The following is a 27749-nucleotide window of genomic DNA, read 5'->3' as shown; positions in this document are numbered from 1 at the left end:
CGAATTGGAGACTCGGCTCCGCACCATGGAAAATTCTACAGCTAGCCAGGCCCCTGTAGTCGGTGCGGACCAAGGTAGCTTAGCCGCTGTTAGTTACCCCCTGGCAGATCCCCAGCAGCCGGGAAAGCAGGCCGACTGGGTGACTGTGAGCAGGAAGCGTAGCCCTAAACAGAAGCCCCGTGTACACCGCCAACCTGTTCACATCTCTAACCGTTTTTCCCCACTCGACGACACACCCGCCGAGGATCAAACTCTGGTTATTGGCGACTCTGTTTTGATAAATGTGAAGTTAGCGACACCAGCAACCATAGTCAATTGTCTTCCGGGGGCCAGAGCAGGCGACACTGAAGGAAATTTGAAACTGCTGGCTAAGGCTAAGCGTAAATTTGGTAAGATTGTAATTCACGTCGGCAGTAATGACACCCGGTTACGCCAATCGGAGGTCACTAAAATTAACATTAAATCGGTGTGTAACTTTGCAAAAACAATGTCAGACTCTGTAGTTTTCTCTGGGCCCCTCCCCAATCGGACCGGGAGTGACATGTTTAGCCGCATGTTCTCCTTGAATTGCTGGCTGTCTGAGTGGTGTCCAAAAAATGAGGTGGGCTTCATAGATAATTGGCAAAGCTTCTGGGGAAAACCTGGTCTTGTTAGGAGAGACGGCATCCATCCCACTTTGGATGGAGCAGCTCTCATTTCTAGAAATCTGGCCAATTTTCTTAAATCCTCCAAACCGTGACTATCCAGGGTTGGGACCAGGAAGCAGAGTTGTAGTCTTACACACCTCTCTGCAGCTTCTCTCCCCCTGCCATCCCCTCATTACCCCATCCCCGTAGAGACGGTGCCTGCTCCCAGACTACCAATAACCAGCAAAAATCTATTTAAGCATAAAAATTCAAAAAGAAAAAATAATATAGCACCTTCAACTGCACCACAGACTAAAACAGTTAAATGTGGTCTATTAAACATTAGGTCTCTCTCTTCTAAGTCCCTGTTGGTAAATGATATAATAATTGATCAACATATTGATTTATTCTGCCTTACAGAAACCTGGTTACAGCAGGATGAATATGTTAGTTTAAATGAGTCAACACCCCCGAGTCACACTAACTGTCAGAATGCTCGTAGCACGGGCCGAGGCGGAGGATTAGCAGCAATCTTCCATTCCAGCTTATTAATTAATCAAAAACCCAGACAGAGCTTTAATTCATTTGAAAGCTTGACTCTTAGTCTTGTCCATCCAAATTGGAAGTCCCAAAAACCAGTTTTATTTGTTATTATCTATCGTCCACCTGGTCGTTACTGTGAGTTTCTCTGTGAATTTTCAGACCTTTTGTCTGACTTAGTGCTTAGCTCAGATAAGATAATTATAGTGGGCGATTTTAATATCCACACAGATGCTGAGAATGACAGCCTCAACACTGCATTTAATCTATTATTAGACTCTATTGGCTTTGCTCAAAAAGTAAATGAGTCCACCCACCACTTTAATCATATCTTAGATCTTGTTCTGACTTATGGTATGGAAATAGAAGACTTAACAGTATTCCCTGAAAACTCCCTTCTGTCTGATCATTTCTTAATAACATTTACATTTACTCTGATGGACTACCCAGCAGTGGGGAATAAGTTTCATTACACTAGAAGTCTTTCAGAAAGCGCTGTAACTAGGTTTAAGGATATGATTCCTTCTTTATGTTCTCTAATGCCATATACCAACACACTGCAGAGTAGCTACCTAAACTCTGTAAGTGAGATAGAGTATCTCGTCAATAGTTTTACATCCTCATTGAAGACAACTTTGGATGCTGTAGCTCCTCTAAAAAAAGAGAGCTTTAAATCAGAAGTGCCTGACTCCGTGGCATAACTCACAAACTCGTAGCTTAAAGCAGATAACCCGTAAGTTGGAGAGGAAATGGCGTCTCACTAATTTAGAAGATCTTCACTTAGCCTGGAAAAAGAGTCTGTTGCTCTATAAAAAAGCCCTCCGTAAAGCTAGGACATCTTTCTACTCATCACTAATTGAAGAAAATAAGAACAACCCCAGGTTTCTTTTCAGCACTGTAGCCAGGCTGACAAAGAGTCAGAGCTCTATTGAGCTGAGTATTCCATTAACTTTAACTAGTAATGACTTCATGACTTTCTTTGCTAACAAAATTTTAACTATTAGAGAAAAAATTACTCATAACCATCCCAAAGACGTATCGTTATCTTTGGCTGCTTTCAGTGATGCCGGTATTTGGTTAGACTCTTTCTCTCCGATTGTTCTGTCTGAGTTATTTTCATTAGTTACTTCATCCAAACCATCAACATGTTTATTAGACCCCATTCCTACCAGGCTGCTCAAGGAAGCCCTACCATTATTTAATGCTTCGATCTTAAATATGATCAATCTATCTTTGTTAGTTGGCTATGAACCACAGGCTTTTAAGGTGGCAGTAATTAAACCATTACTTAAAAAGCCATCACTTGACCCAGCTATCTTAGCTAATTATAGGCCAATCTCCAACCTTCCTTTTCTCTCAAAAATTCTTGAAAGGGTAGTTGTAAAACAGCTAACTGATCATCTGCAGAGGAATGGTCTATTTGAAGAGTTTCAGTCAGGTTTTAGAATTCATCATAGTACAGAAACAGCATTAGTGAAGGTTACAAATGATCTTCTTATGGCCTCGGACAGTGGACTCATCTCTGTGCTTGTTCTGTTAGACCTCAGTGCTGCTTTTGATACTGTTGACCATAAAATTTTATTACAGAGATTAGAGCATGCCATAGGTATTAAAGGCACTGCGCTGCGGTGGTTTGAATCATATTTGTCTAATAGATTACAATTTGTTCATGTAAATGGGGAATCTTCTTCACAGACTAAAGTTAATTATGGAGTTCCTCAAGGTTCTGTGCTAGGACCAATTTTATTCACTTTATACATGCTTCCCTTAGGCAGTATTATTAGACGGTATTGATTAAATTTTCATTGTTACGCAGATGATACCCAGCTTTATCTATCCATGAAGCCAGAGGACACACACCAATTAGCTAAACTGCAGGATTGTCTTACAGACATAAAGACATGGATGACCTCTAATTTCCTGCTTTTAAACTCAGATAAAACTGAAGTTATTGTACTTGGCCCCACAAATCTTAGAAACATGGTGTCTAACCAGATCCTTACTGTGGATGGCATTACCCTGACCTCTAGTAATACTGTGAGAAATCTTGGAGTCATTTTTGATCAGGATATGTCATTCAAAGCGCATATTAAATAAATATGTAGGACTGCTTTTTTGCATTTACGCAATATTTCTAAAATCAGAAAGGTCTTGTCTCAGAGTGATGCTGAAAAACTAATTCATGCATTTATTTCCTCTAGGCTGGACTATTGTAATTCATTATTATCAGGTTGTCCTAAAAGTTCCCTAAAAAGCCTTCAGTTAATTCAAAATGCTGCAGCTAGAGTACTGACGGGGACTAGAAGGAGAGAGCATATCTCACCCATATTGGCCTCTCTTCATTGGCTTCCTGTTAATTCTAGAATAGAATTTAAAATTCTTCTTACTTATAAGGTTTTGAATAATCAGGTCCCATCTTATCTTAGGGACCTCGTAGTACCATATCACCCCAATAGAGCGCTTCGCTCTCAGACTGCAGGCTTACTTGTAGTTCCTAGGGTTTGTAAGAGTAGAATGGGAGGCAGAGCCTTCAGCTTTCAGGCTCCTCTCCTGTGGAACCAGCTCCCAATTCAGATCAGGGAGACAGACACCCTCTCTACTTTTAAGATTAGGCTTAAAACTTTCCTTTTTGCTAAAGCTTATAGTTAGGGCTGGATCAGGTGACCCTGAACCATCCCTTAGTTATGCTGCTATAGACGTAGACTGCTGGGGGGTTCCCATGATGCACTGTTTCTTTCTAATTTTGCTCTGTATGCACCACTCTGCATTTAATCATTAGTGATCAATCTCTGCTCCCCTCCACAGCATGTCTTTTTCCTGGTTCTCTCCCTCAGCCCCAACCAGTCCCAGCAGAAGACTGCCCCTCCCTGAGCCTGGTTCTGCTGGAGGTTTCTTCCTGTTAAAAGGGAGTTTTTCCTTCCCACTGTAGCCAAGTGCTTGCTCACAGGGGGTCGTTTTGACCGTTGGGGTTTTACATAATTATTGTATGGCCTTGCCTTACAATATAAAGCGCCTTGGGGCAACTGTTTGTTGTGATTTGGCGCTATATAAAAAAAACTGATTGATTGATTGATTGAAAAGCATTTCAAACTGGCAAAACGTGGAACCAGTATCAATATGAAAATCTAAAACAGAAAGTCAAGAACTGAAGGAACATGCATTCACAGATGCACACTTCACTCTACCTCCTTTCCTGGTTACAACAGGACACAGTCAGTGGGTAAACCACCATAAGCCACTTGGCAAAAAAAAAAAAAAAAAAAAAAACACACCTGGATATCATCCATCTCCCTGTCCTGACCCTTTGTTACCTAGTCCCGTTTTCTACACATTCAGTAAGCAAGCAGCAGATGGCAGTGAAAATGTAATAATAATAAACTGCACTTTATATTAATAAATATGTATAGCTGGGTGTTCCACAAATTATATAAGGGTGGCAATTTGAAATAAGTAGGTGGGGGCCACGATAAACACAGGGGGTCCCAGTGGTATGCCTCCCTGGATTTCTTGGCTTTTGGTGCATTTCAAGTGTCATGTTTTTTGTATTTATGTGTAGATTATTTTAGAAGCACTTGAACTATAACCATTAATAATAAGCATTTAAGTGTTTCAATTCCACACACACACACACACACACACACACACACACACACACACACACACACACACACACACACACACACACACACACACACACACACCTAATAATCATCAGCAAATACTGTACCTGCTGTAAGCTGTTCATGCTGCCCTTCACTGTGCTGTTATTACTCTGTTAAGCTAATGATCCATCGGAATACTTCAAAACTCCCAGCTTCAAGCAAAGATTTCTGCTAACAGTGAATTACCTTGCACTATCTTGATATCTAATTTTATTAATTAATAACTAGGTATCGTAGCTTGGTTCAATCGCAATGTATCAATTCAAAGCTTAAAAATGCACTCTGAAGATTTGAGAGCTTTCTGACCTTTGCTTCAAATTATGGGACGTTCGTAAAAGTACACAGAAACAAAAGAAAGAAAAGTAGGTGGAACACAGGTGGACAATAATTTGTCAGGGCATTATGGCCAGAGAGAGGCAATGGTGGTCATGAGAGCACAGTCACAGAGAGACACACAGAACGCTTGCTGGGCATGCACACACACACACACACACACACACACTACAAAATCACAGCCATTTTATTTATTTATTTTTTTTCATGTTAGGTATAATAGTTGGTGGTGTTGCATCACATACATGGCTTCTCCACAGACTGCCACAGCTAGGGAACACATTGTACAGACAAACCTTCATCAATCCATCTATTTTCTGAAATACATAAAAAAAGTGCATCTATGGAAGAGATGCAGAATATCCCAGAAAAGCCTTGACAAGAGAGAAAATAGCATGACTGACAGGTGAGCCAAGACAGAAACTAAATCTACTGATACACCCACCTCCTTTTGTCTCCACCAGGACTCCTGGGCAGAGTCTCAATTTCCACAGCTCCACAGGCAGCAGCAGCAGCAGCGACCGGACTGACCAAAGGTATGCCTGACCAGGCACCTCTGCTGGGAGCAAACTGAAATATGACAAATAAAGGGAGCAAGTCAGACAACAATAAAGATGAGAGTTTGGGATCACGAGAACAGGAATGAATAGAAGAAAACGGTAAATTAACCAAAATAAATGCAAGGCTGAAATCTGTTTCTTACTTGCTTAGTCTGGGAAGGAAATGATTGGCCTTTCGACATATATGTATGACCAAAGCCTCATTGTAATCCCCCGTCTAGATGCTGTTCACTATAGAAGTTGGCAGGGTGTCTATATACTCCAGATAGGGCAGCCAAATCTCTTCAAAGGTCTTAAAATCATTTATGAGTGCGTATGTGATCTTTTCTAATGGAATACAACTGTTCATTTCCAAAATCCATCGTGATATGGAGAGGTGGGAGCCAGACTTCCACAAGGAGGCTATACACTTCCTGGCAATGCACAAGGACAATGCAAGAAAGTTCTTTTGGTTCCTTCTTAATTGTGCATCTATGTGTGTAAGTTCTCCTAACAGACAGATTTGAGGATCTAATGCGAAATGCAGTCCTAAACGTTTAGTCATGGTGTCAGAAAAAAATCACGTCAAAATTTATTAAGTTTTGTGCATAACCATGTGCAGTGCAGGAATGAGCCTTCTTCTATACTGCATCTAAAGCATAGACTGGATATATCATGTTTATATTTGTGTCATGTTTGAGGTGGATTATAGGTTTGGTCAAGTAAATTGTAATGGTCAGTCTGTTTCTAGACAGACTGACCATTACAGGTCAGGTCCAGAGACTACGCCTGTGGTCCATCTATACCGCCTTACTTTCTAAATGTAACATTTTCTGGTCCACAAATAAGCCAAACATTCTACAATAGCTGGTTTTACACTTTAAACTAGTAGTTTACTTTTAGTTCATGCTAATGACACTTTGGTTTTCTGTCATGTACAAAATCAGTCTTGATCATTTGCAGACCTGTGGTTATTTCCTTGAAAATGTTAGAAAATTATAAACAAGCCAACATTTTCCTCCTCACCTTAGTGTCTTTGCTAGAGCTGACTCCATTGCCTGAAGAAAGAACCCTGTGTAAGGAAAGCAATTGAGATTACATTATAAGAACGAACAACAGATTCCCTACAAGGAATTTTCAGTGGCTCACATGGGCTTGGACTTACTGAAATACGGAAAATGTCAGACTTTGGCATCATACACAACAAACACACAATGATAGTCACACACCAAAAGCAAAGCATTGCTTTTTTTTGGGGGGGGGGGGGGGGGGGGGTAAAAGACAGATTAAAAATGCAGACATTCTTTACAAGTAACCTTCAGAAGGCTTTAGCAACTGAGCAATGTTGGGTGTACTGAAGATAGAAACACTTCACCCATTTTACTCCTAATTTATAGTTTAAAACATTAATCAGCAGGATTGTTATGTCTATGCTGCACTCCTGGAATTATTGTAAATAAATAACAGCCTCTGCAAAAGGTTGTTCCATCATATTTGATTAAGAAAAAAAAAAATACTGGAGTGCACACATTTATGTCCCAAATAATACACTAAAATGACCTTATCTTCTTTACCTGACAAAGATCCCAACAAAAGGATAAATCAGTTACGAGTCATGCTGAAACTGAAACAGCTAAGTTTGAGTTATGAGTCAAGTACCCGCTGTTGCACACTACAGCTCCATCACAAACTACGTACAAACATACACACACACACACACACAGCGGGTAAAACAAGCATTCAACATGTCACCACTTTTCTCAGTAAATACATTTCTAAACATCCTTTACACAGCCTAGTCCCAAATCCTCAAAGCCTTGGCATCGCCCCTTCTACCGCCAATCAGCAACTCTCCATAGCCGTAACTATGAAATCATAGAGGCCTGGAACGAAGAGTGGACCCAAAACCATCACACTGCCCAGCTAATGGCAGCCCCCAACACTACTGCACCCTCAGGTTCCACCAGCAAATATGCATCGATGGGGGATGAAACCATAAGCTTCATGTGAGCGCAGGGGCCCAAGCGCTGCTCACCTACTGGGTGAATGAAAGATCCTTTGCCTTCCTCCCACCCATCATGACCTTACAACCATAGATAACAACATGGAGAGATGGCTTCAACACATGGCCAGCATTGTTGGATGAGCTTTACATCACTCATACACAAGAAGAGGAAGAAGAACATTTCTAAAGGTGCCACTGACATGAAATTTTCACCAGATGTCTGTAACACCCCAAGTAATCCACACATACAAAGAAACCAAAATAAATAAGTAGAGAAATTAAGTTGTGTAATAAAATGGAATGACAACAGAAAAAAGTATTGAACCTGCTGACTGAAATTTCATTAACATGTTGTCCAAAAGCCTTTGTTGGTAATGAGAACTTCAAGATGTCTCCTGTATGTAGAAATTAGCTGAATGCATCACTCAGGTGTGATTTTAACCCATTCTTCCACACAAAGTCTTCAAGTCTTGAAGGTTCTGTGGTGCTCTTCTGCAAACTCTGATCTTTAGTTCTTTCCATAGATTTTCTACTGGCTTCAAGTCAGGTGATTGGCTGGGCCATTCTAGGAGCTTCATTTTTATTCTCTGAAACCAATAGTTTCTTTGGCTGTGCATTTGGGATCATTGTCTTGCTGAAATGTACATCCTAGTTTAATCTTCATCATCCTGACAGATGACAGCAGATTTTTAATTAAGAATCTTGGTACAGTGCTCTAATGAGCCTTCCTTCAATTACAACCCCTGGCAAAAATTATGGAATCACCGGCCTCGGAGGATGTTCATTCAGTTGTTTAATTTTGTAGAAAAAAAAAGCAGATCACAGACATGACACAAAACTAAAGTCATTTCAAATGGCAACTTTTTGGCTTTAAGAAACACTATAAGAAATCAAGAAAAAAAGATTGTGGCAGTCAGTAACGGTTACTTTTTTTAGACCAAGCAGAGGAAAAAAAATATGGAATCACTCAATTCTGAGGAAAGAATTATGGAATCACCCTGTAAATTTTCATCCCCCAAATTAACACCTGCATCAAATCAGATCTGCTCATTGACATTGACCCTATGCCATGACATTGACCCTATGTGTCTTTTTGCAAGGAATGTTTTTGCAGTTTTTGCTCTATGGCAAGATGCATTATCATCTTGAAAAATGATTTCATCATCCCCAAACATCCTTTCAATTGTCCAAAATATCAACATAAACTTGTGCATTTATTGATGATGTAATGACAGCCATCTCTCCAGTGCCTTTACCTGACATGCAGCCCCATATCATCAATGACTGTGGAAATTTACATGTTCTCTTCAGGCAGTCATCTTTATAAATCTCATTGGAAAGGCACCAAACAAAAGTTCCAGCATCATCACCTTGCCCAATGCAGATTCGAGATTCATCACTGAATATGACTTTCATCCAGTCATCCACAGTCCACAATTGCTTTTCCTTAGCCCATTGTAACCTTGTTTTTTTCTGTTTAGGTGTTAATAATGCCTTTCGTTTAGCTTTTCTGTATGTAAATCCCATTTCCTTTAGGCGGTTTCTTACAGTTCGGTCACAGACGTTGACTCCAGTTTCCTCCCATTCGTTCCTCATTTGTTTTGTTGTACATTTTTCGATTTTTGAGACATACTGCTTTAAGTTTTCTGTCTTGACGCTTTGATGTCTTCCTTGGTCTACCAGTGTGTTTGCCTTTAACAACCTTCCCATGTTGTTTGTATTTGGTCCAGATTTTAGACACAGCTGACTGTGAACAACCAACATCTTTTGCAACATTGCATGATGATTTACTCTCTTTTAAGAGTTTGATAATCCTCTCCTTTGTTTCAATTGACATCTCTCGTGTTGGAGCCATGATTCATGTCAGTCCACTTGGTGCAACAGCTCTCCAAGGTGTGTACACTCCTTTTTAGATGCAGACTAACAAGCAGTTCTGATATGATGCAGGTGTTAGTTTTGGGGGATGAAAATTTACAGGGTGATTCCATATTTTTTTTCCTCTGCTTGGTCTAAAAAAGTAACCGTTACTGACTGCCACAATCTTTTTTTCTTGATTTCTTATAGTGTCAGAAAGTTGCCATTTGAAATGACTTTAGTTTTGTGTCATGTCTGTGATCTGGTTTTTTTCTACAAAATTAAACAACTGAATGAACATCCTCCGAGGCCGGTGATTCCATAATTTTTGCCAGGGGTTGTATATGAAATTTGCCATGCTGAAAAACCACCCATGATGTTCCCACCTCCAAACTTCACTGCTTGGTATGGTGTTTGTGGGGTGCTGTGCAGTGTCATTTATGGTGTGTATTATGGCATTTAAAGAGTTCAATTTTGGACTCATCTGACCAGACTGTATTCTCCCAGTATTTCACAGGCTTGTTTAAATGTTGTGCAGCAAACTTCAAACAAGCTTCATCATCCTTTTTCTTCAGCAGTAGAGTCTTGCATGGTGAGCGTGTACAGTGGTCCCTCGCTATCTTGCATGGTGAGCGTGTACAGTGGTCCCTCGCTATAAAGTGGTTCATCTTTCGCGGCCTCGCAGTTTTGCGGATTTTTTTAGTGCAATTTTGCATGCTTTTTTTTTTCCTAACAGTGCATTGTGTTCTGCGTCCTTATCAGGCGGGCCGGTCGTGGCACCGGTCGGCATCACCGCGATTGCTCTCACTGCCTCCGATGCGCTTTCTGCGGGGTCGGTAAATGCAGCAGCGGGCCACTCACACCGCCCTCCTGTCTGCTGTGCGGAGCTGCGCCAAATCTGGCAACAGGTCCAGAGACTACGCTCACTTTGATCCGGATGTTGACCGTAGCCGCAGAGCTCCGTGGCCACCGAGAGAGGACTTGGATTCTTTGTGGGTCCCGCATCCGTACCCCAGGAGGCAGTGAGCGAAGGGAGAGTTCTGCGTGTGTCTGTTTATAATCTTCTCGCACAGAAGAATAAAGAGTGTTTACACAGGAGAGAAAACTGAGAAAATGTTAATGCTTGTTTGAAAAAAGTGTATAAAGTGTGTAGTGAGGGGTTTTTACAGCCTTAAACGTCTATAATAATTGCAAAAAACAGAGCTGACTACTTCGCGGATTTCGGTTATCGCGGGTTATTTTTAGAACGTAACTCCCGCGATAAACGAGGGACCACTGTACACAGGCCATGACAGTTCCGTGCATTACTTATTTTCTTTGAAACAGTTGTACTTGCTAATTCCAGGTCTTTCTGAAGTGCTCCACAAGTGGTCCTTGGCTCTTGGACAACTCTTCTGATATTTATTTTCACTACTCCATCAGAAATCTTGCAAGGAATACCTGGTCATGGCTGGTTTATGGTGAAATGATGTTCTTTCCACTTCAGGATTATGGCCCCAACAGTGCTCACTGGAACATTCAGAATTTTAGAAGTCCTTCTGTAACCAATCCCATCAGTATGTTTTGCAACAATAAGGTTGTGAAGATCTTGAGAGAGCTCTTTGCTTTTACCCATCATGAGATGTTTCTTGTGGGACACCTTGGTAATGAGTCACCTTTTTATAGACCATTAGTTGGGACTGGGTTACTTAGGTTGTTTGTGACATCTGGTGAAAATTTCATGTCAATAGCACCTTAATGCTGCGTTCACACCGGACGACACGCGATGCCACAAATTCGCATCCCTCGCCTGGCAATGGACGCGCCACCATCGCCCGGTGTGTCGTTCTGCTATCGCTGCGAAAATTCGCCCCAATGCGTCATCAAATAGGAGGAGCTTCCATTCTGCTCGCCGTCAAGTCAACATGGCAGACCTTGATCACATAGAGCGAGTTGCTGTGCTCTATTTGTTGTGGAAAGCAGACAAATGTTGCCAGTGGTGCCGTCCCTGGGTTCACAACATCCTCATGAGACGGTCCCAATTCGGGGAGTTTCATTATTTGCTGCAGGACCAGCGTCTGGATGACAGCCGCTTTCAGCGGTACTTCCGCCTCTCCAGGAACCAGTTTGTGGCCCTCCTGTCCCGTTGGCATACGCACATGTGAACAATTAAAAAAAAAACAAAAAAAAAAAAACAAAAAACAAAACCTGGCTGCTGCAGCTGCTGCTCGCTCTCCCCTCAAACTCAGTCATAACTGTGTTATAAACCAGTCACCATTTCTTTTATTATACATCTGTGTAGCTAATAACATTATCTTCACGGACGATTCGTTCGTGCGCGCACGTGAAAAACAAAAAAAAAAAAAACTGGCTGTTGCCGCTGCTGCTGCTTGCTCTCCCCCCCAACTCTGTCATAACTGTTAGAAACCAGTCAATTCAATTCAATTCAATTTTATTTATATAGCGCCAAATCACAACAAACAGTTGCCCAAAGGCGCTTTATATTGTTAGGCAAGGCCATACAATAATTACATAAAAACCCCAAAGGTCAAAACGACCCCCTGTGAGCAAGCACTTGGCGACAGTGGGAAGGAAAAACTCCCTTTTAACAGGAGGAAACCTCCAGCAGAACCAGGCTCAGGGAGGGGCAGTCTTCTGCTGGGACTGGATGGGGCTGAGGGAGAGAACCAGGAAAAAGACATGCTGTGGAGGGGAGCAGAGATCAATCACTAATGATTAAATGCAGAGTGGTGCATACAGAGCAAAAAGAGAAAGAAACACTCAGTGCATTATGGGAACCCCCCAGCAGTCTAAGTCTATAGCAGCATAACTAAGGGATGGTTCAGGGTCACCTGATCCAGCCCTAACTATAAGCTTTAGCAAAAAGGAAAGTTTTAAGCCTAATCTTAAAAGTAGAGAGGGTGTCTGTCTCCCTGATCCGAATTGGGAGCTGGTTCCACAGGAGAGGAGCCTGAAAGCTGAAGGCTCTGCCTCCCATTCTACTCTTACAAACCCTAGGAACTACAAGTAAGCCTGCAGTCTGAGAGCGAAGCGCTCTATTGGGGTGATATGGTACTATGAGGTCCCTAAGATAAGTAAGGACCTGATTATTCAAAACCTTATAAGTAAGAAAAAGAATTTTAAATTCTATTCTAGAATTAACAGGAAGCCAATGAAGAGAGGCCAATATGGGTGAGATATGCTCTCTCCTTCTAGTCCCCGTCAGTACTCTAGCTGCAGCATTTTGAATTAACTGAAGGCTTTTCAGGGAACTTTTAGGACAACCTGATAATGAATTACAATAGTCCAGCCTAGAGGAAATAAATGCATGAATTAGTTTTTCAGCATCACTCTCAGACAAGACCTTTCTAATTTTAGGGATATTGCGTAAATGCAAAAAAGCAGTCTTACATATTTGTTTAATATGCGCTTTGAATGACATATCCTGATCAAAAATGACTCCTAGATTTCTCACAGTATTACTAGAGGTCAGGGTAATGCCATCCAGAGTAAGGATCTGGTTAGACACCATGTTTCTAAGATTTGTGGGGCCAAGTACAATAACTTCAGTTTTATCTGAGTTTAAAAGCAGGAAATTACAGGTCATCCATGTTCTTATGTCTGTAAGACAATCCTGCAGTTTAGCTCATTGGTGTGTGTCCTCTGGCTTCATGGATAGATAAAGCTGGGTATCATCTGCGTAACAATGAAAATTTAAGCAATGCCGTCTAATAATACTGCCTAAGGGAAGCATGTATAAAGTGAATAAAATTGGTCCTAGCACAGAACCTTGTGGAACTCCATAATTAACCTTAGTCTGTGAAGAAGATTCCCCATTTACATGAACAAATTGTAATCTATTAGATAAATATGATTCAAACCACCGCAGCGCAGTGCCTTTAATACCTATGGCATGCTCTAATCTCTGTAATAAAATTTTATGGTCAACAGTATCAAAAGCAGCACTGAGGTCTAACAGAACAAGCACAGAGATGAGTCCACTGTCTGAGGCCATAAGAAGATCATTTGTAACCTTCACTAATGCTGTTTCTGTACTATGATGAATTCTAAAACCTGACTGAAACTCTTCAAATAGACCATTCCTCTGTCACCATTTGTTTTATTATACATCTGTGTAGTTAATAAATAAAATAATTTGTTCGTGTGCACACATTAAAAAAAACAAAAACAAAAACAAAAAAACTGGCTGCTGCCGCTGTTGCTCGCTCTCCCCTCACACTCTGTCATAATTGTGAAATAAAGGACAAAAGGGACACAAGTCCTGCTCACAGGCTGGCTGCCAGAGACAGGGCATGTCCACATCAAATATAAACTCCAGACATCTCCACGTCACTACATATCCAGTCCCCGATTGGTCATCGCGACGCAACAAGATGAAAAAGTTCAGATTTTTCAACTTGGGGAGGAGGCCAATGTGACGCTATATTGCGCCACAAATGCGCCAATTGCTCAAAATCGCTTCGTTCGCGTCCATCATGTCGCATTGCGTGGCTTGGACTTTTGTGACACCATAACCCATCCTTCCATAGGGATTACATGGCAACCTGTCGCCGCCGCCGTCACTCGCGTGGCTCCAGTGTGAATGTGGCATTAGAAATATATTCACTGAGATAAATGGTGACATGTTCAATATGTATTTTATCAAATGTATATATATTTCACTAGATGCAAACATCAAACATGAGTTCAACACAGCATTTACATATCAAACTGGACAGAATGTGCAAATGTACCATAATGACATTAAGTATGCAGATGTCAATTCAGACAGCACTTAAGACAGGTACAGTGTGACACTGCACTACATTATATAATGGCATGTCTCTGTTACAACACAGACAGAGAAACCAAAAGTATGGATACACTTGTGTACAAAAGCAATGTACTCACTCTTGTGGATTCAGTGTTCCTATAAAAACAGAAACAAGAACAGACAGTAAGTGCTGAGACAGAAATACAAAACACCTGTATTTGTGTTTACAATGGCCAGCTTTCAAATACAGATGCTCGTATGAGGCTCTCAAATAAGCTTAAACTCCCATTATCTCAGGTATGTGTTTTTCACATGTAACAGAGTTACTATACTTCACACATTATACCTCTGAGTGTGATTACTTATCAAGTTTAAGTTTAACCATTTTTGTTCCTCTGTATTTCATATTGCATTCCTATTTATTGTGAAAATTAGTGTCTCATCACCTCTGTTCTGCATGGTTCTTCTGGAATAACGTCGACTGGGCCTTCTCTCAAAGGATGCGGATCTCCGAGCTTTGTTGGCTTTCGTCGTCTGGTATTCTGTCTTTCCGCTGGTCACACAGAAGAATTAGTCACATATGCAAGAAACTAACTATCCCACTTACCCTCAACTGCTATAATCAATCACCAACAAAGCAGATTTACAACAGATTTAAGTAACTAAAGAACTCTATGAGCAGTTATCTTTCATGTAATTTTATGTTAAGTATACTGTAGGTCATAAATAACAAAAGACTAAATAATAAATAAAACATATTAATATTTGACGGACATAGCATTTGCTCCCACCTTCAAAACTCACACACAGTAGCTTTAATCCAGTAAGGCAAAGCTGTGTCAGCTGATTTAAGACAGTGAGACAGGGTGTAAATGTAAATTTACACACCGCAGCTTTAATCCGGTGCGGCAGAGAGCTGTGCTGGGCACTTTTCTGTTATCTTGACAGTTTCTGTTTTTCTTACATTTGAGTGGCATTGCTTTTTTTTTTAACAATATAACCCCTTTAATAATCGTCTTGAACAGGAGCTGAACCTGGACTGATTTTTATTGTCCAACCTGCTCCTGAAAGGATACAACCTGAATGAAAAACTTTCTGAATCCTAGTATTTCACATGTTCCTGTTTCACAAAGTGAGGCTGTGCTCTGAAGACTGATTGTGAGCCGCTTTAAGTTGCGTTTAGCGCTAAAGCCCACCGTTCACACAAACGATCATGTGATCATTGATGAACAGTTTGCAAACTGTTCCATGAAAACTATAAACTGTTTTCATGTAAGAATCAGTGAGGCCCCCCTCCTTCTCTCCTGCTCTTATTTCCCCCCAACTCTCTCCTTGTCTAGCTTGAAAGAAACAGACTTCGTGAGAAAACACAGAACCTTCTACAAACACGAAGCCTTTGATCTGTAAAATAAGACGCTAATTTCTGAATGTAACAGCAGCTATGGACAAAGGAGGAACTGTGGATTATTTAATGAAGGATGAAGTTGCTTCTTTGTGCAACCCTGAACTGACCTTGATCTTAAGGTCAATGCCATTCATTTTTGAACGTCACAGAGGTCTTGACCTGATACATCATTCCAGAGCAATCGCACTAAAAAGCCAATTGATGCCACTGAATGTATGTTCACCCACCCACCAGGGTGACGACAATACCACTTGAGCCTATTATAGACTGAAGTGGTAAAAATCATCATGTCAATGTCAAGTAGACATCCAAATATAAACAATAGAGCAAGATTTGAGCACTTTTTGATGGAATCACTTTTTATAATGGCTCAAAAGTTACTGGACAAACCAGTGACTGTAAATAAAATTGTATTTTTGAGTACTTGTTACCTGTATCTGAAACGTGAGCCCATGCGTATGAAGCTAGAGTGTGTAGAGTTCTTCTGTACTGGCCCTCTCAGCCTGAAGAAAGCATGATGCTCAACAGCACATTTCCACAGGTGTTTACAGGCCTTGGGATGCTCCATCCTGAAGACAAAGGTGTGCTCCTGCTCTTTACCCTGAGAAGGATTAACATGGGGAAGAAGTGGGATGGTCCAGAGAACAGGATAATATCAAAGTACAACATATTGTAATCCCCATTAGTGTGTGTGGTTTTATAATAGACATGGTGTCAGAATGCCAGATGCAACCATCAACATTTTTGTACAATTCTGGACTTATTTAGTCAGAAGCAAATGACCATATGAAACCAATAACCAAGCAAACATTCAGTCAGTCATTTTCTAAATCTGCTTATTCCAGTGAAGGGTCCTGGGTACCTAGAGACTATCCCAGCACACAATGACGGTAAAACAAGCTACATCCTGGACAGGCCAGCGTGCAGCGTGCATACACAGAAACAGTCGCACACTCACCAGTGATGAAAGTGAGCCATGGGGGGGAGGGGGGCGGAATGAAAATCCTTGGCAAGGGCCAAAGACCCGAAGCCCCAGGCAGGGAGTCAGGGGGTTCTCCCACAGAAAAATTTGAGATCTTAGAAGTATATATATATATATATATATATATATTTTTTTTTTTTTTTTTTTTTTGGAGTCAGGTCAGGTCAATTTTTCCACCCCAGTCTTTTCATGTAAACATAACATACATTGTGGCTCAGAAAAATACACAGCAAAGGAAATGACAATTCAAAGAACTAAAAAAATAATCATTCTCAGTATCAATTCAAATGGAACAACAGAATTATTTATGACATTAATGCATCAATTTATTAAAACTTCACTCACTTCTCAGGTTTCCTAGTTTTGGCAGGAGTTTTGGCGCAATTGAAAGTCTCTTTTCAAATTCTTGGCCACCTTATGTACAGATGTTTTTTTTTCAGTTGTTTTCTCTTGGACAATCCCAGTTCCTGTCTGCGTTTATCTTTTTCTTTTGCAAATTTCTTTTAAAATACAAATATTGCTAATTCACTTTTTCATTTCATGTAAAAATAGAAGTGAGGGCTCTAGGAAAATCATTGCTTATCTGGCTAGACCCTGACTTAACACATATTATAAAAAGTGCATTAAGGCCAACATTTGTTGTCTTATACACAATGCAAGTGATAATCAAAAATATCTTAGTCCTTGGTGTGTTTTCCTGACATAGTAAGAAGAAAAAAAATGCCATTCTTGTCTTTTTCCTCTAACCACTGCCATCTAAACGTGTTCTTCACGCCGCCATCAGACAGGCTGTCCCCTCCTTCACAATTCTGAAATCTGCCATTATGTTTCTGATTTTTTCACTCCAAAACTTCAGAAAGCCTGTGTCCAGAATAATGATAAAATGCAGGTTTTGCAGGCTAGAGTTTGCATGGAGACAATTTGAAGTAAATTCTTCAGAGGCAGATTTTGAAACAAAAGACTTATCGGAGTGTTAGCTTTTGTGTATAAATGAACCAGACCTATTTTCTGATGAACATTAAATCATCTCACGCAACAGAACGTTTTATCAATTAGTTTTTTAGTTTCAGCATGGCGTGCAGTTCATGGCACAATCTGTAACGACGTCTCATTGGCTGCTGTGTGGACATACAGTGGCACGTAACATTAATCCTTCAGTCTTGGTTTCACCGCACAATAAGCCATATTATTCCAGGTGTTTGTCATAAAATACCCCAAGCTAGAGTACTGTGCTTGTAGAGCATAATGATCCTCATGAATGAGATGTCTCTGTTGCAGTAGAGTCACTGGGTGAAACTCTCGTCGTATTTAATGTTGTAAGCTAATAGTGTTAGCAATTTTAGAAGCTGTCGGTAGCTTTACCCGTTAGCTTCACTTAATGTATGATTACTGGAAAAAATATGCGGTTCATAACCCTAACCCATAGCATGATGCTGCCTCCCAATATGCTTCACTGTAGGGATGGTGCCTGGTTTCTGCCAAACATGATGCCTGGTTTTCACACTAAATAGTTGAATCTCTGTCTCATCAGACAAGTGAATTTTGTTTCTCATGGTCAGAGTCCTTCAGGTGCCTTTTGGCAAACTCCAGGCATGCTGCCATGTGCCTTTTATGAGGGAGTGGCTTCCATCACTCTACCATACAGGCCTGATTCGTGGATTGCTGTAGAGATGGTTGTCCTTCTGGATGGTTCTCCTCTCTCCACAGAGGAATGCTGAAGCTCTGACAGAGTGACCATCGGGTTCTTGCTCACCTCCCTGACGAGGGCCCTTCTCCCCCGATTGCTCAGCAGATGGGCGGCCAGCTCTAGGAAGAGTCATGGTGGATCTGACTTTCTTCCATTTACAGATGATGGAGGCCACTGTGCTCATTGGGACCTTCAAAGCAGCAGAAATGTTTCTGTGTCTTTCCCCAGATTTGTGCCTCAAGACAATCCTGTCTCAGAGGTTGACAATTCCTTTGACTTCATGCTTGGTTCGTGCTCTGTCATGCACTTTCAACTGTGGGAGCTTATATGTAGACAGGTGTGTGTCTTTCCAAATCATGTCCAATCAACTGAGTTCACCATAGGGGGGGCTCCAAAGCTGTAGAAACAACTCAAGAATGAGGAATGGAAACAGGTTTCACCTGAGCTCAATTTTGAGCTTCATGGCAAAGGCTGTGAATACTTATATACGGTAGTGTTCAGTATAATAGTAGTGCTATGACTAAAAAAATTAATCCAGGTTTTGAGTATATTTCTTATTGTTACATGGGAAACAAGGTACCAGTAGATTCAGTAGATTCTCACAAATCCAACAAGACCAAGCATTCATGATATACACACTCTTTAAGGCTATGAAATTGGGCTATTAGTAAAAAAAACTAGAAAAGAGGGTGTTCACAATAATAGTAGCATCTGCTGTTGATGCTACAAACTCAAAACTATTATGTTCACTGCTTTTTTTAGCAATCCTGTGAATCACTAAACTAGTATTTAGTTGTATAACCACAGTTTTTCATTATTTCTTCACATCTGCGAGGCATTAATTTTGTTGGTTTGGAACCAAGATTTTGCTGGTTTACTAGTGTGCTTGGGGTCACTGTCTTGTTGAAACACCCATTTCAAGGGCATGTCCTCTTCAGCATAAGGCAACATGACCTCTAAGTATTTTTGACATATCCAAACTGATCCATGATACCTGGTATGCAATATATAGGCCCAACACCATAGTAGGAGAAACATGCCCATATCATGATGCTTGCACCACCATGCTTCACTGTCTTCACTGTGAACTGTGGCTTGAATTCGTCTCACAAACTGTCTGCGGCCCTTGGACCCAAAAACAACAATTTTACTCTCATCAGTCCACAAAATATTCCTCCATTTCTCTTTAGGCCAGTTGATGTGTTTTTTGGCAAATTGTAACCTCTTCTGCACATGTCTTTTATTTAACAGAGGGACTTTGCGGGGGATTCTTGCAAATAAATTAGCTTCACACAGGCGTCTTCTAACTGTCACAGCATTTACAGGTAACTCCAGACTGTCTTTGATCATCCTGGAGCTGATCAATGGGTGAGCCTTTGCCATTCTGGTTATTCTTCTATCCATTTTGATGGTTGTTTTCCGTTTTCTTCCACGCGTCTTTTTTTCTTTGTCCATTTTAAAACATTGGAGATCATTGTAGATGAACAGCCTATAATTTTTTGCACCTGCGTATAAGTTTTCCCCTCTCCAATCAACTTTTTAATCAAACTACGCTGTTCTTCTGAACAATGTCTTGAACGTCCCATTTCCCTCAGGCTTTCAAAGAGAAAAGCATGTTCAACAGGTGCTGGCTTCATCCTTAAATAGTGGACACCTGATTCACACCTGTTTGTTCCACACAACTGAAACTCACTGACTGAATGTCACACTATTATTGTGAACACCCCCTTTTCTACTTTTTTTTTTTTTTTACTAATAGCCCAATTTCATAGCCTTAAGACTGTGCATATCATGAATGCTTGGTCTTGTTGGATTTGTGAGAATCTACTGAATATACTGGTACCTTGTTTCCCATGTAACAATAAGAAATATACTCAAAACTTGGATTAATCTTTTTAGTCACATAGCACTACTATTATTCTGAACACTACTGTATAAGTGATTTCTTAGTTTTGTGTTTAATAAATTTGAAAAAATCACTGTCATTACAAGGTATTGGGTGTAGAATTTTGAGGAAGAAATGAATTTCATCCATTTTGGAATAAAGGTTTTTCTGCATAAAATGTGGACAAAAGTCCACTGTGAATACTTTCTGGGTGCAGTGTTTGTATGCAGTGGATTCATTTCTGTGGCTAATAGGAAGGAGACAAACATTCCTGCTGAGGAAAGAAGCAGGAGGTGAGTGCTGTGTGTATGTGTAGGAGAGAACAGTGCATACCACGAATACCAGAGGGGGCAGTCTACTTTAATCTGTCTACACACACACACACACACACACACACACACACACACACACACACACACACACACACACACACACACACACACACACACACACACACACACACACACACACACACACACACACACACACACACACACACACACACACACACACACACACACACACACACACACACATAAATACCAGTGGTATCGGTGATACCAAGTGTCTACAATATTGTGTCACTTTCAATTGTAACTATAGCTCCCAACTAAAACCATCAACACCAAGAAATCTGCACAGCAGCCATAGCAGACCCCCTCCCACCATGCTTGTTTATCGGTGGTTGTTAAGTATGAAAGCGTCTGTGATTAGACACCTAAATTACCAAACTAGTCAACCTTCATAAATGTACCAGATGTGATGCATTGCAAAAAACAATTATTTCCCCTTGAAAAGTAATTTTCCTGTAATGCACATCTTCTCATACTGTGTGAAGGTTCACTGAAATCCTCCAACTGATTTACATAAATTTCCGGCGACACGACTCAGACAGACAGATTCATATACACCTACCAAATATTTGTTGGAGGAGGTACAGTTACAGTGAACTTGTCACCATCTCAACAATGATTTGACAAAACCCAAGTGACACAAACTGCATCATTTCATATTTTTTGCACATTCAAGATGCATGACATCTTGTGAAAAGATAAATACAAATTAATGAAAAATAATTCTGGCATTTACTGATAACACTCACAGGCAATGCACATGGCAAAGGTAAATATTGCCTGAGATCATATACCAGAGATCTAAACCTCATGAACAGTTGGTGAGTCAAATTTCAATCAGAATCAATTTTTACTGCCAAGTACATTTTCACAAACAAGGAATTGGATCTGGTGGTGTTGGTGCATAAACAAGAAGAAGGAAAAAAAAACACTTGTGTAAGAAGTGAAAGAGTCAAATAGCCAAGACTATATTCACTGTGAAATAAATAATGTAACCATTATAAAGTTAAACCGGTGTACAGTACCTTTCAGAGTGCAGGGGTGGCCAAACTGTACTTTGTGCAAGTGGGGGTACTCCCACCACCCCCAATTGCGCAAAGTAGGGTAAATGGGGTTCTCTGGGAATTATTTATTACTCTATCTGTGGATGGAACAAAACTTTTTGTCTCTCGAGGTTTTGGTCCTGATGGACCTCAGCCGCCTGCCAGAGGGAACAGTGACAAAAGGTTTGCGACCTGGGTGAGAGGGATCAGCCACAATCTTCCTTGCTCTCCTCAGGGCCCTGGAGGTGTATGGGTCCTGTAAGGATGGCAGACTGCAGACAGCAGGCGGTGGAACAAAGCACGGTGTCCAGGTGGGAACACAGCGGGTGGGATCATCACGATGATGTGCGCGCATTCAAGTCATGCAAGTGTCAGCGCAGCTTTACACGCACGTCGTTGTGACAATCCCACCCGATGTGTTCCCAGCTGGAGGCCGTGCTTTGTTCCGGTGGACGCTGCATATATAAAAATAATTATTTCATAGTAGATTAATCATTTTCTCTCAGAGCTGGCTGTTGAAAACACCCCTAATCGCTTCCGGAATCACAGAGGACCATTTCAGTTGCAGTTTTTGCTCTCTCTCGTGCACTGCATGAGGTGGAGAATGTATCTGGAGCCATCTAAAATGTAATTATTCGCAATGATTATATTGAAATGGCTTGTTAAAACAGCTGCATGTTTATTCCTTCTTATGAGCAGCTGCAAAAGTATGTTTATGATTGATTTAAGATCTCGTTAATCGTTCAGATGAGCTGCGCTGTGGTACGGTACACTGACGCAATCACTCGCATTCACACAGTGTTTTTTAATTGTTTGCGCAATGTTCACATAATTAATGCGTGATGGAGATTTTGAACATTTCAAAATTTTCTTAGCGCACTCGCACAAAGCCGCGCACATTTTACAAATGGTTGCAAGTGTCATACAAGTGTCAGGGCACCTTGAGTGCTTTCCAGACAAAAAGTGGAGTCGTTGGCTGAGAACTGATGTTGGAGTTCCTCAGAGTACAGCCGTTTATAGTGCATTTACACACAGGTAAGACACATTATGAATGTCATGTTTGCGTCATTCTTGGCACATTCCTGACATTCTTAATGTGACTTAACGCATCTGAATAGGTTTCTTAATAATGTGTGTTGGTACGTGATATTCAAGATTTTCATGGAGCATGTTTTTAGCTGTCAAAAAAAAAAAAAATCTTCCACAAATGTCACACATCACCCTCATTTCACCTCATGTTGTGGAGGTCGCAACTGAGCGTGTTGATCCATCTTGATTAGTGGTGATCCTTAATAGTGCGTGACAGTGTTGTTCTCTGACGTGTGCACAATTAAACGCTGCTGCACTGCATTCAGTTTCATTGCTGCAGTATGCTGAAGAAGGACAGTAAAGCCAAGTCGGCTAAAATGAGCGAGACGAGAGCCACGTGAAGCCATACATCTGGCTAACTCAGTCTCCTCCTCCTTTCTGCGCCACTCCATGGCACAGAGCCCAACTAAGTATGCAGTCACAAAGTTCTTCTGGTGTGGATTTTGAGGAGCAAACTGGAGCGATCTGAACTGTTCAGCAACTGACGGTTGGATGAATATGGGTGTGTGTGTGTGTGTGGAGACAATTCACCTCATTCACAATGTGACAGAACTTAACGATGCGCAACAGCAGGCAACAATGCGGAACATTATTCTTAACCGTGCGTAATGGTTGCTGATCATTTTCAAGCAAAATCGTAACACGTGGTAACAGGTTGCAGCAGTGCCTGAGGACACCTGATGCCTCTGGCCCGAATCATCACATTCATGATTAGCAACCAAGAATGTCTACTTCGTGGCATTCGTGACTTGTCGTCGTTATGTGTAAATGCAGTTTTAGCTTCCATAACCGCCTTCCCAAACCTGTACTTTCGACTCTTTAAACCTGACCTTGTTCCCACTCTTGAAAGCCTCCTCCTTCTCCAGCCTCACCTGTTTGAGTTTAGGACTGGACCAGGGTTTGTTGTTTGTAAATTTTTTACAAAGAACTGAACATGAACAAGGCCAGTGACTAAAAAAATGCCTTTGTCAAAACCATGAATAATATAAATAAGTACAAAACTGATCTGAATTTATAATCTTAACTCTTAAAATGGGGGAAAAAAAGAGACTGAGGATGTCCACATGGTCTGGTGAGAGGTTAACAAGAATAATTTAAAAACCTTTCTTGATTAATGCATTCACCCTCCCTGATCAGAGTATCAGCACATACTCAGAATTATTATTTATTTTTTTTTTTTTTTACAGTCTGTATGAGTGGAGCTGCACCATTTCTTCCGAACAGACTCATTTTTTGGCCGACTTTAAATTAGGTCACAGTGACACAAAATCACAATTATGTAATCTTTCAATTAATCCGCAGTTCACATTGTGGAAAAATGTCGAGTATTTAAATGGTAATGTATCATTTTGGCACGTTAGAGGTCAGAACAATGTGTTATTTACACAGGCTGTGCTGGCTGATGAAGACAGCGAAGGCAGTCATTCATGGTGGAGCCGTAGAGCAATCCACAGATCCGCATGACAGAGGTAAAAAATCTGATGCTTTTGGGGGGGGAAATTTCAAAAAGCGGAAATTTACATTTCCCCAGAAAATTTACATGTCTGATTAATTTGAGGAGCTGTGTCTCTCAACTTTCATTGATGTCCTCACAGACAATGAAAACAAAAATAATAAATCCGGATTGCAGTGTAGCCTGCTGCCGCTGCACAGAGGGAGTCATTGAAGGCCTGGCAGCATTACACTTAATTCCACTGCGGCCCTCAGAAAAATAAATAAATAAAAAGAAAAATACAATAAATCTGGTTCATACGACTCCTACGTGATCAAATAGGACAAGTCTAGCATCCGTACACAGCCAGACTGTGCGTGCATTAAAACTTACTTCCATTAGATGATGCAGCTTCTCCATGGCCGGACACGACACACGGGGATCGTGATCTTTTGGAAGTGCTCTGATAAAAATTCAGTTTAATCCATAATGTAAAGTATCAGTTAAAGCTTACAAACCCAGGGCATAACACCACTCTCAACAACAGCAAACAGAAGCAGCTGATCGCTGAAGCTGCATTTCATAATCAACGGTCTAATAAGACACTCCCACACCCACACACACATACACCTTCAACCGCCTAGTCCAAATAAGGGTTGCGGGGGGCTGGAGCCTATCCCAGCAGTCACAGAGCATGAGGCGGGGCACACCCAGGACAGGACACCAGTCTGTCACAGGGCCACAAACAGACAAACACAGTCACACCCACGGACAATTTAAAGATTCCAATCCACCTAACCCGCATGTCTTTGGATGTGGGAGGAAACCTACACAAACACGGGGAGAACATGCAAACTCCACACAGAAAGGCGACAGGCGCGAATTGATCCCATGACCTTCTCGCTGTGAGGCAACAGTGCCAACCACTAAGCCACGGTGCTGCCCCATAAGACACCCCCCCCCCTTTTTTTTTTTTTAAATTCTCATCAGATGTGCACTGACCTCATATATGGTCATTTGGCAGCCCCAATTAACAGAAATCCATCGCAGTGATGCAGAACTTTAATCCCTGCAACTATAGAGACAAACGTGTGTGTGCTCACCTACCTGTTCATCATCCTCCACTACCACAAGAGTCAGTTTGCTTCTTTTGAAGTCCAGACGAGTAATTTTGGGCCTATAATAACACAACGTACATCAATACACACACACCGAGTGTTTCAGCAGAACATAATAACACTAATAATATTGATACAACCAATAAAATTAGTATCTCTAGAAATTCAATTCTCTAAAACAGTCAAATGTACCAGAAGAAGAGTCCAATCTTTGTTTGTCCTTCAAACACCAGAACTCCAGTCGGCGTTAAACCCAGACTGTATTCATTACCATCTCTCGCCTGCAAGGTTGAAATATGTTGTGGGCACAAAAACAGAACAAATAAGGCAGATAAAGACACTAAAAATTATTATTGTCATCACGTCTTCAATTTTCTGTTTTTCAAACATTGAGTATCTTCCTTTCAAATACTCAGCAATGATAACACACATTCTTCACAGACAATGGGCCCCATTTTCCATTTGCTGCAAAGGAGCACACAATTATAACTAATAACCCACCCCCCTCCCACCAATGTCCACATTGTGTCACATGCAAGCTGAAATGCACAAATTGTTTTTGTCCATGGGTGTGTTTGTTCAATCAGAGCATCAATGATGCAAAGCTCATTGTTTACAAACAGCATTTTTAAGTCATACACTTGACACAATTGTGTAAATACACTTTTGAATGAAATCTGAACTATCAGGTGAAATGTATTGAGCGCTGTGTTATTTGACGGGGGACAGCAATTTAAACAACGTTGTAAATATTTTTGCTGATAGTTTATGTTCTCTTCCAATATTTCCTAAATTTGTGTGGGTTTCCTTCAGGTGCTCTGCCTACCTCTCACCTCCAAACACATGTAGATTAGGTGAACTGGAAACTATAAATTGACTGTAGGTGTGTGTGAGAATGCGAATGAATTTATCTGCCTATATTCGTCAGCTATGTGATTTTATGCTGCTTTCTTTCCTACTCACAAGGAGAGCGGTTGAAAGAACAGTGGGGTAGTTTTTAAGACCCTGTCACACTTTGAAGATTTAGCCTGTGCATGTTGACCGTATTAAAAATGCTGCCATACGCGGAGGCACTGTGACTCTTGTCAACTTGTGGCACAAAGAGAGAGGTTTGCTGATAGCAGAGACTGGAGCCAGCACCCACTACCACAAACACCCAACCAATGGATTACACCTGTGGCAGTCGGTGCCGGTCCTGCATCAGCCCAGCCACACCAGGCGATGCAACTCAACAACCTGATGGATGACATCCTGCGCAGAAACCATGATCTGGAGAAGCAACTGTGGAGCAAAGTGCCAGTGTCACAGAAGGACTTTTCTTCAGCCACGACAAGGAATTAAAGTATTTTCAGACATCGTTTTTGAAAATCAGAAAACTTTATGTAGATATGTTTTCGTCAGACTGTGATGATGAATCCCACTGAAATGAACAGGTAAGACTATATATTTACTCTGTCTGATGGTATCATATTTGAAACAGTCTGTTCCAATGAGGACTGCAGCTTTAAATTACAAGAAACGTGTGTCAACAACTGCATAACTTACCTACAACTTATGTCCTGCATGTGTGGGATGTATGAGTCATACGCTGACGTGTTGGAAATTTTACGCACACCCAAAATTTTCCGAGGTGCTTGTTGTATTATGACATATCAGCATGCTTTAACTTACACAAAACTTACCTATAAAGTTATCAGATGTACGCCAGCGTACATCAGCATTTTTAATACGGTCGGGATACGCTGGATAAAGTGTTAAGGTGTGACAGGGCCTTTACAGAGGGTCCAGACTTTAAACATGTTTGAAATGAAAATGTGGAGTAGTTATAATACTTCATGACTTCAATATCAACACAGCGTCACAACCACAAATAACACTCTAACCTTAACATAAAAAGCTCAATCAATCATCTGTCACTGCGCATGGCAGATAAATGGCTGTAAATATCCAATTAAAGAGACTGAACTTCAAAAAAATAAAATAAGTACTGTAAGCAACAGGTCTTGGTACTTCCATTCATTCAACAATTTACATGTGAGGTGAAAGGCTGACAAAGCTGTACCTACATGCACAATGTATTCACAGTGGTCAGTGAACACACTTCACACACACTGGGCAGACAAGATGTTAAAGAACACAATATTCACACATTACTCTAAATGCCATAGCAACTTGAAGCGTTACGCTTCTTGCCAGCTGATTCCACAGCTGAATGGTGTTGCGTCACTCACATGACGCATTTCTGCCTTAAAAAGCACTGGCAGGTGACAGGTTGTATTTATGTTCTGCCCACAACACACACATTACTAACAAAGTGGATATAAATCAAACCCCTTCACATCTAGTGCCAACCTTTGAGCCGAGTTGTACTTGCCCCAAGTTCACCTGCGTGACACATTATCCCACTGTCAAGATGGAACATTAACCAATAATATATTGAGGA

At 41.0% G+C, this 27749-nt stretch overlaps 1 protein-coding gene across 1 annotated transcript in view; it reads right to left on the bottom strand.

Annotated features, from left to right (window-relative positions):
- Positions 1–27749, bottom strand: part of epb41l5 (erythrocyte membrane protein band 4.1 like 5) — a 119666-nt gene that overhangs the window by 41863 nt on the left and 50054 nt on the right. The window contains 7 exon segments of the mRNA XM_034186242.1: positions 5607–5731; positions 6727–6772; positions 14450–14468; positions 14759–14865; positions 16149–16318; positions 25296–25365; positions 25499–25587. Of these exon segments, the coding sequence (XP_034042133.1) occupies positions 5607–5731; positions 6727–6772; positions 14450–14468; positions 14759–14865; positions 16149–16318; positions 25296–25365; positions 25499–25587 (626 nt within the window).

Source organism: Thalassophryne amazonica, chromosome 14, assembly GCF_902500255.1.
Source record: "Thalassophryne amazonica chromosome 14, fThaAma1.1, whole genome shotgun sequence".
NCBI classification, from domain to species: domain Eukaryota; kingdom Metazoa; phylum Chordata; class Actinopteri; order Batrachoidiformes; family Batrachoididae; genus Thalassophryne; species Thalassophryne amazonica.
Note: the sequence above shows the minus strand (reverse complement) of the source record. Positions and strands in the feature narration are given on the sequence as shown.